We start from the raw sequence: 18,296 nt of genomic DNA, 5'->3' as shown, positions 1-18,296 counted from the left end.
AACCACTAAGCCACGGGGCAGGCCCCACCTTTCCCTTTTTTAAATGGAAATGGTAGCACAAAGGCACCCAATAAAATATGAAACTCTTTCTCAATAGAGGAAGCTAGATGCTGTTTTTGTTTTATACAAAAAGCCCCCATAGATCCTGCCTGTTCTCTAAACAGATATCTCCCAAAGGCTGATGCAGCCGAGAGAGAGAAATGTGTTTCCAGCTACATGCATGAAATACAAGAAATCCCAGATCAGCCCTGTGCAGGAGACTGAGACAGCCCCAGAGGTGGAGCCCCCAAATGGTTGGAATCCTAGTGTTATCACAGCTCCAAAACATCCAGGTTGACTTGCGAGGTTCCTTCCCATCAGGTCGACTCAGCTGACCAGTGAAGATGGAAGAAATAGAAACCTGACGCCCTTGACTTTATAAGGTAGCTGACACAAAAGCACCCATTAGCGGGGGCAGCTTTGGAGCACCTATCTCTCATTCTTATAGGAAACATACTTGTCCAAGTCTCTTCTCTGTTGCTAAAAACAAAAGAAATAAACAAAATGCTTAAAACAGCAGAGATGGCTGGCATGAGCGTTGGTGATTATATGTGGTGTCAATAAACAACTTCAGGCACAGAGAAACACGCAGGAGTGTCCAGAGATTACTGGCTGGTCAGAAGTTGTGACAGAAGGTCCACTGGGGAGGAGGGGTAAAAAATGCCAGATAATAGAAAATGATCCTTGTAGAGCCAGAAACAAGTCATGTATGAGGGACAGTGAATGGGAAATATGATTCAGAGCCCGCCTGGAGATAAAGGGAGTGATGGATGCTGCCAAAAGGTAAAGATCTGTGTAGCAGGGTGGTTAGAGTTTGTGCTTGAGACTGTACAACTGGGAGATTCTTAAGCCTTCTGAGTCATAGAGGAAAGGCATTGACATAGGGGCAGTGGAAGAATAGGGGAGGATTCTTAATCAAAATGATTCCTAAAGAAAATGATGCCTTCGCCTATGATGAGGAGGAATTGCAGAAATAATATCCCAGAAGTAGAGGCTGTGCCTGGTTCCAGAGAGAGGGGTAGAGTGGAGACAGTTTAAGGCTCTGCTTCAATGTCGTGGCTAAAGAAGTGGATATAAACGTGAATGAAAATGCCAAACAGTGCCTCTCTGCATTAAAGTTTAGCTGTTTGGCCTCTCCCCATAGCTTTTAGTTTCATTTTTTTGTTTTTGGTTTTTTTGCTGAGGAAGATTTGCCCTGAGCTAACATCTGTGGCCAGTCTTCCTCTATTTTGTATATGAGCTGTCATCACAGCATGGCCACTGATGAGTGGTATAGGTCCACACCTGGGAACCAAACCCAGGCCACCAAAGTGGAGTGCACCGAACTTAACCACTAGGCCACTGGGGCTAGTCCCTGGATGCAGTTTTGATGCCAATGATAGTGGTGTTTATTTTCTCCCCTGAGGGTCAGAAAATGTGATTTCTAGTCCTGGCTTTGACACTAACTATGGCAAGCCCTCTCTCTCCCTCACTTTGGGGATACTGAGCTGGCCCAAATGTGACTTCAGCCTTGGGGATATAGTGTCGGGGGGAGGGGACATAGGAAGCCAATGGAGCCACCCCTACCTCCTCCTTCAAAGCCACCAGCAGCCGCTGGATCTTTAACAAGAAACATAAGTGGGAGAAGTAGGTCGCCCCTGCAGCTGCTCGGCCTCTATTCTCGAGTGTCAGGAAGCCAGCTCTGGCCTGAGAAAGTCTTGAAATTCGGGCGCGGTGTGATGAGATGCTCAGGCAAGGAGGCTGTTGTAAACAGAAAGGTGTTTGTCTCCCGTCTCAGATTCACAGTTGGGCATCAGCTCCTTGAGTTTCCTTTTTTGCACCGAGCGCTTCTAGTTGCATCAAAGTAAGTTTGCCGTGCACGAGGCTGTTGTGACTAATCCTGGGGTTAGTCATTCCAGGGCTGGAGTAAGAACTTCAGACTTCCTAAACCCTGAAAGGAATATGGTTTCCCCTCACTGCCCCATATGTACTTCCAAATAAAAACATTTTTAAGTCATAAAATATGTACAATGACATCCTACCAAGTTCTGATTTTTTCCCACAATGATTACACAGATACTTTTAAACAAATCAACATTTCATATATTTTTTCTCTGTTTTAGTTTCCCTGCTTTGCTGATGCTCAGTCTAAGCACACGTTTAGTTGACTTGTCGGTGATCCAGCAGTGGTCACTTCCCCTTGCTGGGCCTCAGTTTTCTCATCTATGAAATAAAGGTTTTAGGTGGAAGATCTCTAAGATCTCTTCCAGCTAAATTTTCTATAATTTCATAACCTCAAAGGCCAGTTTTCTAACTACCTTTATCATCATCTTATCTTGACATTTTGTGTCTTCCAAATATGAATGAGAAAAATAATATTGGCATTTCCATATTCCCTCGACTCCTCATACCTATTCAAGGCCACAGCTAAACCTCGGTGAGTATCTGGGACATTTCTAAGTCAAAATTAAAGGATGATTGTGTCCCTTTTTATGTCCAAACCTTGTGAAGAATATATGTCTATAATAAGATGTGATCATTAGCAAAGTCCTTGATATACTGATGGAAAGCATTTTGGAATAAAGGCAACACTATTTTGGAAAAGGATAACAGTTATGACTCATATAGGATACTTGTACTATGTTTTCATCTCTGCAAATAATTTAGGGTGTGGTTCTGAAAATTTCTCTTAATCTTTCTAGGCTTTAGCTTTCCTGTTCATTCATTCATTCATTCATTCATGATTTACCTACCTCCAATATTTTATAATAAGGTAAGTCTGTCTCTAATATTTTGTGAAATTTGCCATGAACACATCTCCCATCTACATCTTGGCAATTCTTATGCCACTGCCCTTTGACTTTTCACCTCTGTCCTGAGTGGAGATATTGCCTTGGTTCCCAGGCATCCTGGGAGAGGGTGGCAGCAGAAACTGGGTCTCTCTACAAGCCTTGCTGTGGTCTGCCTCTCAGATGGGCACTGTTCATTATTTGCTGGAAGGTTTATATAACAGATGTTACAAGGCAGACAAGCAAGCACACACGCCCCGAGCCCAGAGCACGCCGAGCCAGACACGCACACACTCGCCAATACCAATACAAGGAGAGCTGCCGGGGTGATGGAGGGAGTGTGCTCTGGGGGCGAGCGCTGCTCCAAAGCCCTGCTAATGTCTCTGTGTGGCCATGCTGTATTTTCAGCTTGTCATCATGGCTGGGACAGTGCTGCTTGCCTACTACTTCGAATGCACTGACACTTTTCAGGTGCATATCCAAGGATTCTTCTGTCAGGACGGAGACTTAATGAAGCCTTACCCGGGGACAGAGGAAGAAAGCTTCATCACCCCTCTGGTGCTCTATTGTGTGCTGGCTGCCACCCCAACTGCTATTGTAAGTACAGAGTTAGACTTCCTTCTTTATTGTCAGATATTAAATGTTTCCTGTCTGCCTTTTCTGCTCTCTTCTCTCTTCCTGGGCATTCACCGGCAGCCTTATCAGGGGTGTCCTGTTTCAACCAAAACAGAGTCAGTAGAGCTCTGCATAAAACTTCGTTGAAATAGGTCTTGTCTTTTATAGGTGGCTTTTGCTTTTGGGTATCTGAATTTAAATATGTATATATATATTTTTTTTCTTTTTAAAGCATGTTTGAATGTCATAAATCAAGAGGCATGATTGGCTAACGTGTTAAGAACAGCTCTTGTGCTCTTGAAAATATATGCCGTGGGTTGTGTGTATTCAGAAGAGGTCTTGAACATAAATGCTGACATTGATATGAAGACTCAGATCGGAGTGAAATAAAATCCCCCCAGCCTGGGCCTGTATCTCCTGCTGTTCTGATTGAACTTCCAGAGAGGTGGAGATGAGAGAAATCATTTGACCTGAAGTTTGCTGTGATTCATTCTTGGTGGCTCTGGCTCTGTTCACATTACATCACATTCAATTAAGTTGCAATGTTACCATTGTTTATTTCATTATTCTCTCTCCTGAGGCAAAAAAATTGGCCAGAAAATCCTCTAGGGAGACCTGTTGCAAAAGCATAAAGCTCACAGATCTGTATTATCTGGAAAAGGGATTTAACACTTAGACGTTTTAATTTTAATTTTTAAAATGACTTTGTGAGTGTTTTAAATAAACATTTCTGTGTCTAAACATGCTACAGCATCAGATTATTTGGGATGTAATCTCAGTTATAATTTCCCCCCTTTCTCTTCCAATAGCTGCCTCCCCCCAACTCTCCGTCCTCCCCCACCTGCCCTTTCCCTCTCCCCTCTCTTTTGGGCAGTAAGAAAAATACTGACTGGCATGCTGAGGAATATACTGATTGCTCAGACATTTGGTTCAAGTATTGTTTTCTATGCAAATGTTTTGCTTGCTTTAAGATGAGAAATGGAATAGAATTTTGAGGAGGAATAATGTGGATGTAATGACTCATACTACTTTAAGTTCATTTTGATCATTGATCCTCAGCTTGACAAGCTCCCCCTTAAATGATAAGACTGTGCTGTAGGAATTAAGGTCAGCAATGATAAAACATGATGTATCAGCGTGGTTAAAAACACAAGCTTTGCAGTCACATATACCTGGATTCGAAGCTTGTGTATGTGACTTTAGACAAGTCCCTCCCCCCATAAAAGTGGGGATAATGTGACTGCCTATTTCATAGAGTTGTCATGAGACTTAAATAAGATGATTCATACAAATGACTTAGCACCGTGTCTGGCAGGTACTAAGTGGTTAGAAACAGGGGAACAAAGAACCCGGCTGGAAACTGTTCTTCACCCTCTTCAGGCTCACAGACCTACTTCCTCTGCCTGAAGAGAATGAGGTTCCACTGAGGACCCTGGGAACACCTCCTCTTTAGAGTGATGGGAGATGTGCCCTCTCCCAGAGCAAGGCTGATCTCTGTATCCCTCTAACCTTTCCCTTATTCTTTCTCACCAGCCTGGGGAATAAGAGAAGGCATGAAAGACACCCTTCCATGGGCCTCAAAAGGTGACACTTAACTTCCCAGATAAATCCTGGAGGCCACATTGGGTTCTGTCTGGACTGGTTTAATGGTGGCTCTACCTGGAGGCAGAAGGCTTAGCCTGGAGTCAGATCCTGGTTTCTCCCTGTCTCATAAGCGTATCATTTTCCTGTGTATTCATACGTGAATCTCTGAGTGGTCCTTTGACTTACTAACATGTTTTCCTCTCTTATTCCCAGTCCCGGGAAGTATCATTGCCTAGATTCTCCTATAACTAATTCTTGTAATTATAGAGATATTTTTCCATTAAAAAATACTGAGGAAAGCAAGGGAAACAGATTAATAAAAATTATGAACAAAAGTTAGTGAATCAGAAAATAGAAGTCATAAATAAAATCAGGAGCTAATTATTTGAAAAGTCAAATGTACAAGCCTCTGGCTAGTCAGTCTAATATAAGAAAGCCAGAAGGAAAAAAATATATAAGCAAAAATACATAAATCTTGAAAAGTCTACACTGTATTTTTATTTAAATTGTATATATAATTCTGTGCCAATAAATGCTTACATCTCAATAAAATTGAAAATATTCTATGAAGAGATAATTTAATAACAATGCCATAAAAAGATGTAGAAAAGATGAATAGATGAATAACAGTAGAATAAATTTTTAAACGTGTCTAAAATTTATCTCGCAAAATAGTACTGAAGACAGAGACATAGCTATAGTACAAATTCCTTCAAACTTTCAAGGAATAGAAAATCCATAATATATAAAATGTTCCAGAGGGCCGACCCAGTGGCATAGCAGTGAAGTGTGCATGCTCTGCTTCAGCGGCCCGGGGTTCACAGGTTCAGATCCCAGGCACCCACCACTGCACTGCTTGTCAAGCCATGCTGTGGTGGCGTCCCATATAAAGTAGAGGATGATGGGCATAGATGTTAGCTCAGGGCCAATCTTCCTCACACACACACAAAAAAGGTCCAGAGCTTAAAAATAAATGGAAAGCTTTTCAATGCTCATTACAAAGCAAGTTAAATATGGATTTTAAACACTTAGAAGGTCTACTTACATACCCACAAAAGCACCCTCAATAGCAACAATCTCACTTAAGAATGTTGATGTAAGCATATTGAAAGGATTGATGGATTTGTCTACCTAAAAATAAGCATTTCTATCAAAAGAAAAAGTAAAGACTGCAAAAATGTTTGCAGCATATGAGACTCAAATGTAAATATCCTTAACACTTAAAAAGATGAGCTTCCCAAAATAAAAATGGGAGAGGACAGGAATATACAATTAACAAAACAATAAATTGTGTGAATATAAACATTTCTAAACTCATCAATTATCAAAGAAAAGTAATTTTTAAAAACACGACATTTTCCCCATATAAGATTGGCAGATGTTTTAGAGAAATATAGCCCATGTTGTTGAAGGTACAGATACTTTCATACAATTCTAGTCAAAGATATTTTCTTTCTGAAGAGCAGCTTGTCAAAGACGTATTAAGAGTTTTATGAACTTCAGACCCAGTCATTACTTCCATTCTCTGAATTTATGTTAAGGAGATAATCAGAATTTTATATAAATACAAAGTTTTGTGTATAGGAATGTTCATCTCAGCAATAGTTTTAATGGTGAAAAACTTGGAACTATCTAAATACGTAATACTAGTGGATTGTGTAAATACATTATGGGGCAGTCATGTTCTTGAAACACCTTTAATAACAATGAAACATGCTTGTGATTTAATGTTAAGATTTTTTTAAAGGCTAAAATATTGCATATAGTATTGTGGGTAAAATCTTTTTCCCTTCCACAAGAGACTCTGACCGTCTCTTAATTTTCTGGCTCTGTTTCCCTAGAAAAAGAAAAAGATGATGTGTATCAACTATGTTACTAGGCAAAATTAACCCCTGATTGGTGAAGTGCATGTGGACCCAGAGAACCATAATTACCTGAGAAGGTAGCATGTTATGACTTCCAAGTGCAGTGACTCTGGAAACTTGTCATGTCCATTGTGGGACCTTGGAAGCTATGCCTATGGAGTTGCCACACCATATATTGACTCCTATAGGGCGTGAGGCTTTTAAGCCAGGGTGGCTCCTGCGTTTGCTGATATGTCTGTGGTCTCCTTGCGCCTGAGCTGTGCTGTGCTGCTGGACCACTGTGAGGACATGTGCTGAAGAGGAGCATGTGATGCTGCCCTGTTGGCAAGCTATGGTTCCTTCCAAGTGGACTAGTGCCAAATGTAGCACATGGTTGTCTGTGGGTCTGAATATTTAATAGACCCTAAGAAGACACCTTCTGTGTGTTGCAAGTATAATCCCAAATTTATAATTATATATCAAAAGACTAGTAAGAAATAAACTAAAAATTTAGAGCTATTGTCTCTGAGTACTAATGGTACAGTTAATTTTTTCTTTTTTTTATACTTTTATATATTTCTTTCCAAATTCTATGTGAATGTTTATTATTTTCAAATTGAAAGATATATTTTAAAAATAAATTGTATACTCCAGTTCTTCTGGCAATAATTATGAAAGGACTAATCTTTAATAAGACTTGAAAATGGCAATTCTAATAAACAGAAGCACACATGGCCAAAAAACAAAAATAGTAAAACAGAACTTTGTGAAGAATTTTCTCTTCTCTCGGGGCAAAAATCATAGACTATTTTTTTTCTTTCTAAAATGTTCAGCAGAAACTCTTCTCCAGGCTAGGAATTTTGATCAGATCTGTTCCATCAATTCCTTTTCCTCAAATGACACAAATTGACATGGAGATCAGATGCTCCAATGGGAGCCAGGAGGATATGGTCAATGGACACTGAACTGAGTATTAAGAACCTACAGCTTGGGGCCGGCCCAGTGGTGTAGTGGTTAAGTTTGGTGCACTCTGCTTCGGTGGCCTGGGTTCACAGGTTCAGATCCTGGGCGCACACCTACACCATTTATCGGCCATGCTGTGGCGGGCGACCCACATACAAAAGAGAGGAAGATTGGTCAGAGATGTTAGCTCAGGGCGAATCTTCCTCAGAAAAAAAAAAGAAAGAAAAAACAAACCTATAGCTCTACTCTAGCTCTCTAGTATAGAACCCTGATTCAGCCTTTCCATTCCTTTGCTTCTCTGGATGAAAAATGTGACCAATAATGCTGGCAGACCCCCAAGATATGTGCTGAGGAATATTCCATAAACGATGATGGTAAGAATAACATCTTTTAATTTATTTACATTCTGCAATCCTTGCCTAATTGATCCTCACAACATCCCAGTGAAACCAGAAAAGAGACATCCTAAAGAACATAGAGAAAGTGTGTAGTCCAATTCCCTTTAAGTTGAGAACATTGAGACTTAACGAGGTTAAATGATTTGCTGAAGGTCCCAGCTAGTTCTGTATGTGATTAGACAGGTAGGCATCCATTGGGTTCCACTTTTATTTTCCTCCTGAATGAGGGGCATTGCTAGGAACCAGGGCTGCTTACAGCTGATAAGTTAATGGCAGAGAGCTGTGTGGCCTTGGAACTCTGCTGATGGTGCTCAATCTTCCCCCAAAACCTGAAAAGAAGTGAGCAGCAGCAAGGCAGAAAGCAGAGGAATTCTTCTGCTGCCCAGGGACATCTCCTTGGAGCAAGGAGCTATGTCGTTTCTTCTGTTCCATCCTAGGGAGGTATGGCTTGTCCAAGAGCAGCCTTTGTTGGGCCACGGGGACTCAGACCCCAAGGGCCTAACTCAGCACACCCCCTGCTTCTGAGTGTGCATCCTTCATTCTCTTCACGTTGCAGAGTTTGCTGTTTCAAGAAAGGCAGGGATCCCAATCATGGCTTTGCCCCCAGTAAGTCATGTTCCCTCTATGGGTTCAATTTCTCATCTCTAAATAAAAGGAGGGGTTGGGCTAAATGGTCTCCAAGATCTTTCCAGTTCTCATATTCCATGAGAACTGAAAAAAGAACATTCTGATTGGAGGACTCCAAATGTCAGATTCCCAACTTCCAAGTCTTGGCTTTCTTTCTGGAGTTTGATTTTGCACCTCTGTGCCTGGTCAAGTGTTTCACAGAACTGCAGTTTTTGTATTATTCTTCCTTAAACCCATTTCCTATTTTCCCAGGAGTAGAAAGAAGGCAAGACTGTGGGGTGACTTTTGTGACACTAACTAATGGCAATTTTTTAAAAAGTAGCTCGACCTGGACTTGTCCTTGGTTTCCTGTGCCTTCTCAAGCACATTAACCATAGACAAACCCAGCACGCTGCACTGCTGTGTGTCTCTGTGGATGGGCATTACCAGCCCTACTCACAACTGCGGGGAAGGAACAAGGAAGACGTGAGGGAAAAGACTCGGCCACGTGTTTGCCTTGTCATTTCCTATTTCTCCTTTGGTGCTTTGCTGTCAGAAAAGATCAGCATCATGTTGAGGCAAGGCCACGTGGGATAAACTGCACAGGGACAGGCCACTGCTGTCCCAGATCTTTAGGAACGGTTAGAGCTTGGGAGATTTATTGTGTCTGGAACCGTTAGCCAAAAGTGGTGGCCCACATTTCCAAGAAATCTGCAGAGTGCTTCTGACCAACGTGGGGCTGACTACTGCCTCAGGCCTCCCGAATAAACTCATACACTCAGAGTAAAGGCAGAGAGCCTGTTTGGAGAAGAGGATTTAACTCAGTGGAGAATCTGATTTACCCTTATTTTGTCTCAGCCCCAGTGCCGCAAGGCATGAGAAAATGGCTATTAAACCTTTTTCTTGGCCTCACAACAAAGTGGAAAGGGAGTATTTAGTACTGAAGCAGCAGAACATTTGACACCCAGCCTGAGAGAATTGAAACGGCTCTCAGTTTGCGTGCAAGTGTGCACGCACGCATATCCAAGACTCATCTAGAATTTCCTAGGAAAGGAAGAGACAAACCAATTTGACAGAAAGACATGGTTTGGAGGAAATTGTGAATCTTCATTTGGGGGGTTTCTGGGCTGTAAGCTCTTACAGTGAATGTAAAAGCCCACAGCACAGTGTGATCACAGAGGGGGCTCTCAGTAAATGCAAGTCTGTTGGCTGGCTGACCAGGGACGCAGCTGCTGAAGCAAAGGGGACATTGTAGGACCCTGTACTGCCTCATAAGCTGCCGCTCCCAGGCTCTGAACAATCTCATCTGTTGAAACCCCTTTTAACACTTTGTAATTCACATGTTTTTCTCTTTTGTACATTATCACGTGACTTCCTTTTTTCTTTCCCATGAGCACATTTTCTTTGTTGCTAATGTACTTAGTCTTTAAATTTACATTTTTTTCTGGGAAAGATTTATAGATATCCCCATTAATTATTGTGGATTTTTCTAAAAACTTGAAGAAAAGAATCCATTTCCACATTTTTGTCCATCCTAAAGATGAATGCTCCAAATTCCTTTACAGATTGTTTTTCCCCTGACATCATCCCACAGAGAGATTTGCTTACCACCTTTAAGATGCCCATTCTAAGGACTGGTGACTAGATGATTATGTTAAGGAGCTTAGATAATTTGTTTCTTGAAAAGACTATTATTTGCCTAAAATTATGTGATGGTCAACTTACTTGGTGATCACGATACATTTTACTTTTATATTGAGAGCAATATTTTAACTAACTCATTTTAAATTCCCATTTCTCTTATATCCACTGTCCAGAAAAAAAGTCATAAGAGACTACTATGCTTTGGAATGTAGCGTAACACTTTGGTGCTACATTTTATATCAAGTGCCATCTTAAGACAGCCTTCTGAATGGGTAGATACGGCCCCTGGATTAAGACCAGTAGGGAGGCTCCAATCCACAAAACACTTATTATCCCAGTTGCTGAACGATTTTCAAAATGCTGTCATCCAAATGGCTTTGATTCTGTTGCAGCCTTGAGCTTTGAAAGGCATAGGAAGTGTCTAGAGCTGAATTCCTTTATTTACACTGAGGTGTGATAAAGCAGAAGTCAAGAGCCCTTGAACCAACCAAAGCTCAGCAAGTGAGAGGACCAGAACCTCTCTGCAGATCTGGGTTGTCAGTGGCCCTCGTCAGGAAAGATTAAAGGAGAGCATGAAGACATTGCCAGTCGAGACTGGCAGCATAGTCTGTACATTAAAAATCTCCTGGGTCACTTTTAAGCAAAATCTACAACAAAAACCATGTCTGTCTTTCTTGGAAATGCTCATGACTGTAGAAACCTCCCAGGGAGAATATTGGAAGCATCAAAGGATCCCTGGAACTGAAAGCTCTGAAGGTACTTAGACACCAATATTGGAAAATATGCAAAGAACCTTCTCCTCTTCCTCCGAGCATGACACACAGACAGCTCAGAGAGGGGGCTAGCTCTCCTTTAGGAACCCCAGTGACAGAGATATCAGGTGATGTAATGACTCTGGAATAGGGTGCATTCACTTTGCTTTAAGGGAAGATTACTTGGCGAGGGCAAAGTCCCATGGGATTTTAAAAGTGCATGAAGGCTGAAGGAAGAAGCGCCACAAGAAACCACACTGGCCCTGCAGAGCTTAACCAACAGAAGTGAGATCGAAGCCTAATCATGTGATTTCAGTTTTCCTTAATCAGCCCTCTCTCATCAGCTCCTATTGTAAAGGCAAAAATGTGGGACCTGAAAAAACACTTTAGAGGTCTTCTAGTCCAACAAATGAGAAACTGACAGATTGACAGATGAGAAACTGAGGCCCAGAGAAGTCAAGCGACTGGTCAAAGATCAGACGCCTGCTTAGGGGCAGAGCAAAGCTAAAGTCACACGGTGTTTCCTTACATGGTGTTTCCTTACTCTGTCAGTTTCAACACACATTCTTGCCTAAATAGACCAGGAAGTGAAGGCAACAGACATCCCTTGAGCACCGATAGATGCTTTGACATACTTTTTTTTTAATACTGTCAACAATTTTCTGATATACTTATTCCCCTCATGTTCAAAATTATGGAAAAAAGGAAAACTGAGGCTCAAAAAGTTTCAATTACTTGCCCAAAGTCACACATCAAGAAAAGAGAGAGCTGCAAAAAATTAAAAATAGAAATACCTTATGATCCAGCTATCCCACTACTGGGTATCTACCCAACGAACCTGAAATCAACAATCCAAAGAGGCTTATGCACCCCTGTGTTCATCACAGCATTATTCACTATAGCCAAGTCATGGAAGCAACCCAGGTGTCCCTCGATTGATGATTAGATAAAGAAGATGTGGTATATATATACCATAGAATACTACTAAGCCATAAAAAAAGACAAAATCATCCCATTTGCAACAACATGGATGGACCTGGAGGGTATTATGTTAAGTGAAATAAGCCAGAAAGAGAAAGACAAACAGTGCATGATTTCACTCATCTGTGGAAGATAAACCAACACACAAACAGATAGAACTGTTTGGTGGCTACCAGGGGCTAGGAGGGTGGGGGGTAGGTACAAGGGGTGGAGGGATGAACTTATATGGTGACTGACAAACAATAATGTACAGCAAAAATTTCACAATAAAAAAAATAAAAAAGAAGAGAGCTGGGATTTCAACTCCACAACCCACATTCAAGAAACAGCAACGACTTTGATATTGCCAAGTACCAGAGCCACAAATAGCATATGTGTGAACCCAAAACATATATTCCAGGAATTCTAGATGCCCTTTTTAATGATAACCACATATAACATGCAGTGAATCCCCCTAGAATATGAAATTATAATACGTCTTCCAGTGACTATGTGTTTCTGCAGACTGTTTATATTTTGAGATGTAAAAACTGTCCCCTAAATATTTTACATGTATATCACTTATTTATTGCTTACCAGATCTCCTGTAAAACATTGTAAAGAAATGAAGTCTAAAAGATAACACACCAAACTGATTCACTGTAGTCCAGGGTCATTTGTTTATTTGCCATTTGGGTTTCCATATTTGGAAGACAACTTTATCAAGATAGAACAGTTATCCTCATTACTTAACGTATATTTACTTTTATCTAAATGTCTTATGTCACTTGGGATTGTAGCCGGCATAGCTGAGGGATGAGAAATGCACCAGTGGAATTCATTTGCAATTCACTTATTGTCAGATCTAGAGTTTGGCCTTGATCATTTCTCACTGGAGGGTACTCTCATTTGCTATGAGTGATATGGTATTCGTTAGCCAACAATCAAAAGGTCCTAATAGACAGGGCAGCCAGGGCTGAACACATGGAGAGTCCCACATGTCCCAGCTGCTCTTCAAACAGAGTGGTAGATAGAGGTAGAGTGTGTGTGGCAAAGATACAGATGGAAGAATCCAGCCATTGCCAAAACCAGAGTCATAAATCTGCCACAGTGTGCAACATGGCATCCAGTGTGAGCTGAAGGCCCAGCAGGAAAGAAGAGAGACCCCTTCCTTTATCAAGCAGAATCTTCTCTCTCCTTCTCTCTCTCTCTCACTCTAAGCAAAATCAGGACCTATATGAGACTATAGGATCCAGTGGTTGGGGAAGTAGCACCCTATGTGTGGTCAGTAAAATGCAGGAAAATGAACATTGCTGAAGCCCACTCACTGTGATCTAGAGAGCTGGATTGTTTCATCAACAACCTTTATGTCCATCACAGTCCTAACTAAAAACCAGGAATATCTTCCTACCTGTTAGTCATAAAATGACCCCCTTCCTCTCTCTCCCCTTCCTTCCTTCCTTCCTTTCTTCTTTATGTAAATATTCATTATCACTTAATATATTCCAAACATTATGTCAGTAACTAGATATATAGGTTAGTATATTTCCTTGCTCTGATTTTTCTTTTATGCTTCATACCTCGATTGTGATTTGAATATTGTTGGCCGATAGTAACAATTCTTGTGCTGCTTATCACCTTTGACATGAGAGTCATAGTACATTTTACTTACAGATTTATTTGAGCCCCACACCCTTTTGCATGATAAGTCCTGTTTGGTCTGGTATGCCTGGGAATGGTTTTGTTTAGATTCTTGTGTGTGTACCTGTGTGTGCACATGTGTATTTTTAATAAGGATAGGTTATATGTAGATTTTCTCACACATTTTCTTGCTTTTGTGCCCTCTTGTGTGAGTGGTGGAAAGCTTCACTGAATGGAGAACTTCTAGAATTTGCATATTTCTTTCCTATGGAGTATGTTTTTGGCTTCTGAAACATTGCCTTTGGGCTGAGGCAAGCAATGCTTATTTCTTTTTTCTTCTTATGTTTATCACTCTCCATCCCATTTCCCTGATTTACTTTTTAATCATATGTCATTTCACACCATTACATGATATATTTATTAGTTTGTGTCTCACCCCCCGCCTCCCCAGCCCTATGCATCTGTTCACAGCTGTGCCTCCAGTGCTAGGACAATTCCTGGCAGAGTGGGAGCTCCCTCTCCAAAACTGTTGGATGCAAAATGAGTATATGAGTGAATTTAGTTCAAAAGAGATAGTTCACTTTGTATTATTTAGTTCTTGGTTTTTATTTATTCTTAAGCAATACACTAAGAACTGCATGCTTCCTGGTCCATATTGGGAATTTCCTGCAGTGCTCATCTTTAGGGAAATGAAGGTCAGAGGGTTTTATCCGTGAGTAGATCCTCTAAAGATTTAATCTTTTATTTATTCAACACATATTGATTGAGTCTGCTAAATACCAGTTCCTGTACTAGTCCCAATACAAAGAAGGGCATAAGTCCTTCCCATAAGGACATCATAGTCCAATGAACAGGGACATACAAATAATCATTGAATTAATTGCATAGATGTGAGGATAGAGATCTGTATAATGTGTTGTGGGAGCAATGACAAGAGGGAGTCTCCCTTTTCCTGAGGGGACCTGGCAAAGGTTTTGGGAGGGGAGTGACATTTTCACAGAGTCTAGAAGGATAAATAATAGAAATCATTTTTCCTTCTTTATAGCCTATCTCATTAAACCTATGTCCCAAAAGACCTTCATTAATCTAATATGCTTAATTCATTCAACACTGAATAACTACTATGTACCTTACACTGGGCTGGGTCCTGGGGGTATAAGAGAATAAGACAGGCAGGTAATCCCATAACCAAGAATAACGCTAATAATATGTAATCACTTGTGATAAGAACCAGAAAGGAGGAGCACAAGGTAAGAGGTTCGTGTACGACAAGAACACCTAAGCTAGTCTGTGGGATCAGAGAAAGGTCCCTCAGGAGAATACTATTTCATGTGTCCGAGGATGCATGAATTTATCCCCATCTGTTCACTAAGATAAAGCACAGCAATGCAGTTCCATCCTGTATGGTAGGGACAAACAAAGCCCCTTGGCACCTTATTTTGGCAGAAGGAGCCTTATGAACAAAGAGGGATGGCTGAGTTTTTGAAGCTATTCAAATATTTTTACAAGGCAGAGCATTACCTCATTGTTAATTCCAAGGGATGTTAGGCACAAAATATTTCTAACTCTGTACAGCCATACCTAGCTAGCACCTGCCAAGGGGATCCATGCTCGCCCATTGTTTGCCTATCTGACCCTGAATTCTGTCTGTCCCTGCTGACTTCCTACCCCACCCGAATATGACTTGCTCATAGTTCTATTTCCACTACACCATTCTATCTTGTACTTGAATATCACGAGTTTTTCAGTGCTTAAAGCATATTGCATTTAACTTGTTTTGTTTTCTATGTTCTCAATATTAAACACAAATTCAACAAATATTTTATTGAGTCACTACTAAGTGAAAATGTAGTAGTTAAGAGGAAGGACTCTGGAGCCAGGTTTTCCTGGCTTCAGGGCTGGGGTCTGTGACTTACTAGCTCTGACGACCTTGGACAAATTATTTAAGCCCTCTATGCCTCAGATGTCTTATCTACACAATCAGGATAACTATCTATTTGTAGGCCACATTCTAGAGCTGCTTCCGACTATGTCGGAAGACGCTGTCCGACTATGTGTGGCCGTGTCCCTGAGACCTTCAGTTTCCTTACTCATAAAAGGACGGGAAAAACATCTATAAATGATTCTAGTTTTAAAATTCTATAGTTTACTTTCCATCACCCATGTGCCATTCATGATGTTGTCATCTTTATCCATCTAAACAGATATTTCATGATGACAGGAGGAATATAAGCATGGGAATTCCTAAAACATTAATCAAGTTTATCTAAACTCACAAGCATATGCATAGCAAAGACGAGCATCTATCGGATTGCATTCTTCTGGAGAAATGTTGAAGTTATGATTAGGAAAAATAAAAATGGCATATGATGTGGTAGCAGGCTTGAACTTTGGCACCCAGTTGCCCTGGGTACCAATCTCAGTTCAGCCACATGCCCGTTGTATGCTCTGGAGGGTAAGTGACAACCTTGTTGAACTTTCATTCTTCACCAGTAAAGCAAGGGTAATAAAACCTACACTAGGGATCTTATGAGCATGAAAAATACTATGATAAAGTGCCTGACACCCAGTTTTCAATAGATAATGGTAATTACTAACTTTTTATTCTTCGTTGATCGTTCTCAGTCTTCAATTGTGTCAGTGTCAGAGTTAGTGACAACTTGCCTCATGCCACTCCTTATTTTAAATGAGAATACACTGTTCTGGGTGGTTAAGCATAATGAAGAAATATAAGATGTGGTCCCTGCCATCAGGGAGCTTACAATTTATGCAAAGGCATTATGATTTAAATTGGTAATATACATGTATTAGTTCAAGATAACAGGAGACGTGCCAATCATTAAGAAGGGATAGTCAACCAGTTCAGAGTAGAAGAAATATAGCTCAGGCAAACATGTTCAAAAATAAGTATTTATCATGTAAATAATGGTAGTATTGCCACATAATGAACTGATAATTTATTATGATGTGTACATATAATGCCTTATTGGGCACATTGGCTGTCCTAGTCATTCCTCATCATTGCAGCTCACACATTCAGTTAAAAAATTCAATCCCAGCATGAGTGAGCCTTATCATAAATTCTATTACAATTTATTATTTCAACTTGTTTTTATATGACCTTAGACTTTAATATTATAGCCTAAAATCTATCTGAAATTATCAATTATTGCTTTCTCTAATTCTTTTGAAAAGTTAAACGTAAACTACTAGTTAACTCTCCATCTCTCCAACATGATAACTTTTAAAAGGATTGTGGAGCCTCAAAAAAAAAATTTTTTTAAACCACTGGTCTCTTTTATCAGACAGCTCTCCAACTTGACATTTCTTAAACATTCCTTCCCCAGATTTTTATTGGTGAGATATCCATGTATTTCATAAAGTCAACCAGAGAATCTCTGATTGCCCAGGAGAAAACAATTGTAACCGGAGAATGCTGTTACCTGAACCCCTTACTCCGAAGGATCATAAGATTCATAGGTGAGTACGAGAGCATGCTGAGCCCAGCCCCCACTTATGGGTAAAATTTACCAAAGCTGAACACGCTTGATAAAATAAACTACGCTATGGCAGTATCAGCGTTAATAGCAAGGGTTGCTCTGGGGATTTTCCAGGAAGTGTGGAATTTGAGCCTAATCCTAGTACCAAATCAAATTTTTTTCCTTGAGGTGAACCGATACTTATTAAATTGTCTTAAGAATGATTTCAACTTAGATTTTTTTTCCCTTTGCCATATTTATCTGATATTCTCTCTGGTCATATATTTTAATATTGAGTGGATATTGCCATATACCCTTTAGCTGAGTCAGGCAGGGATGGGGGTTGGGGGGAGCAGCAGGGACAACAATAAAATGAATTTAGAAATAATCAAATTTCCTGACAAAGGTTTCCCATCCAGTTATTTTGTTATGCAGGGAACTTAACAAATATGAGAAATCTAATCCATCAGGTTCTTGAAAATAATGCCTTTCCAAAGTTGGAAAACAAATAGCTTTATTAGTGTTTATGACATGGAATAATGAAGGCATGTTCTATAGCCCTCCTTCTAAGACTTTTATAAAAACTCCTGAGGTGATATGGATGATGATTACAGATATGGGAGTGAATGTGTATATGGGCATAGGTAGGAATATAGATCTTGCAAAGTCACTACAACAGTAAGTACTCAATGAATAACTATTACAGCATTCTAATGAGATCCTGCAAATACCTACTTCATGGCAGCTAGGATAAAACTCCCCAAGTGTGAACATGGCTGTATTAAAACAACCCATGATGTCATTTAGAACATATAGAACTGAGAACGTGAGGGCCAGAATACAACATGCTCTCAACTCTTTTGCTTATCCTTAATCTTTTTTTTTCCCTATTATAGAAAAAGGTTGAATTTCCTCAAATTACGAGCAAATGACCACATCAAAATCAAATATGCAATAACTTCTATGATTGGAGTGGGAATGAGGGAACTAGTAGAATGGGAAG

General features: G+C 40.3%; 1 protein-coding gene across 1 annotated transcript in view; it reads left to right on the top strand.

Moving 5' to 3' along the window:
• The window catches only part of PLPPR1 (phospholipid phosphatase related 1), a 256,655-nt gene that overhangs the window by 207,598 nt on the left and 30,761 nt on the right, over positions 1 to 18,296 (top strand). Inside the window, exons 3-4 of the mRNA XM_014782029.2 lie at positions 3,216 to 3,404; positions 17,162 to 17,294. Of these exons, the coding sequence (XP_014637515.1) occupies positions 3,216 to 3,404; positions 17,162 to 17,294 (322 nt within the window). The remainder of the gene's footprint in view (positions 1 to 3,215; positions 3,405 to 17,161; positions 17,295 to 18,296) is intronic.

This window comes from Ceratotherium simum, chromosome 29 (assembly GCF_057802395.1).
Source record: "Ceratotherium simum simum isolate JZ-2026a chromosome 29, ASM5780239v1, whole genome shotgun sequence".
Taxonomy (NCBI): domain Eukaryota; kingdom Metazoa; phylum Chordata; class Mammalia; order Perissodactyla; family Rhinocerotidae; genus Ceratotherium; species Ceratotherium simum.
The sequence above is the reverse complement of the archived record's forward strand: the minus strand, read 5'-3'. Positions and strand labels throughout refer to the sequence as shown.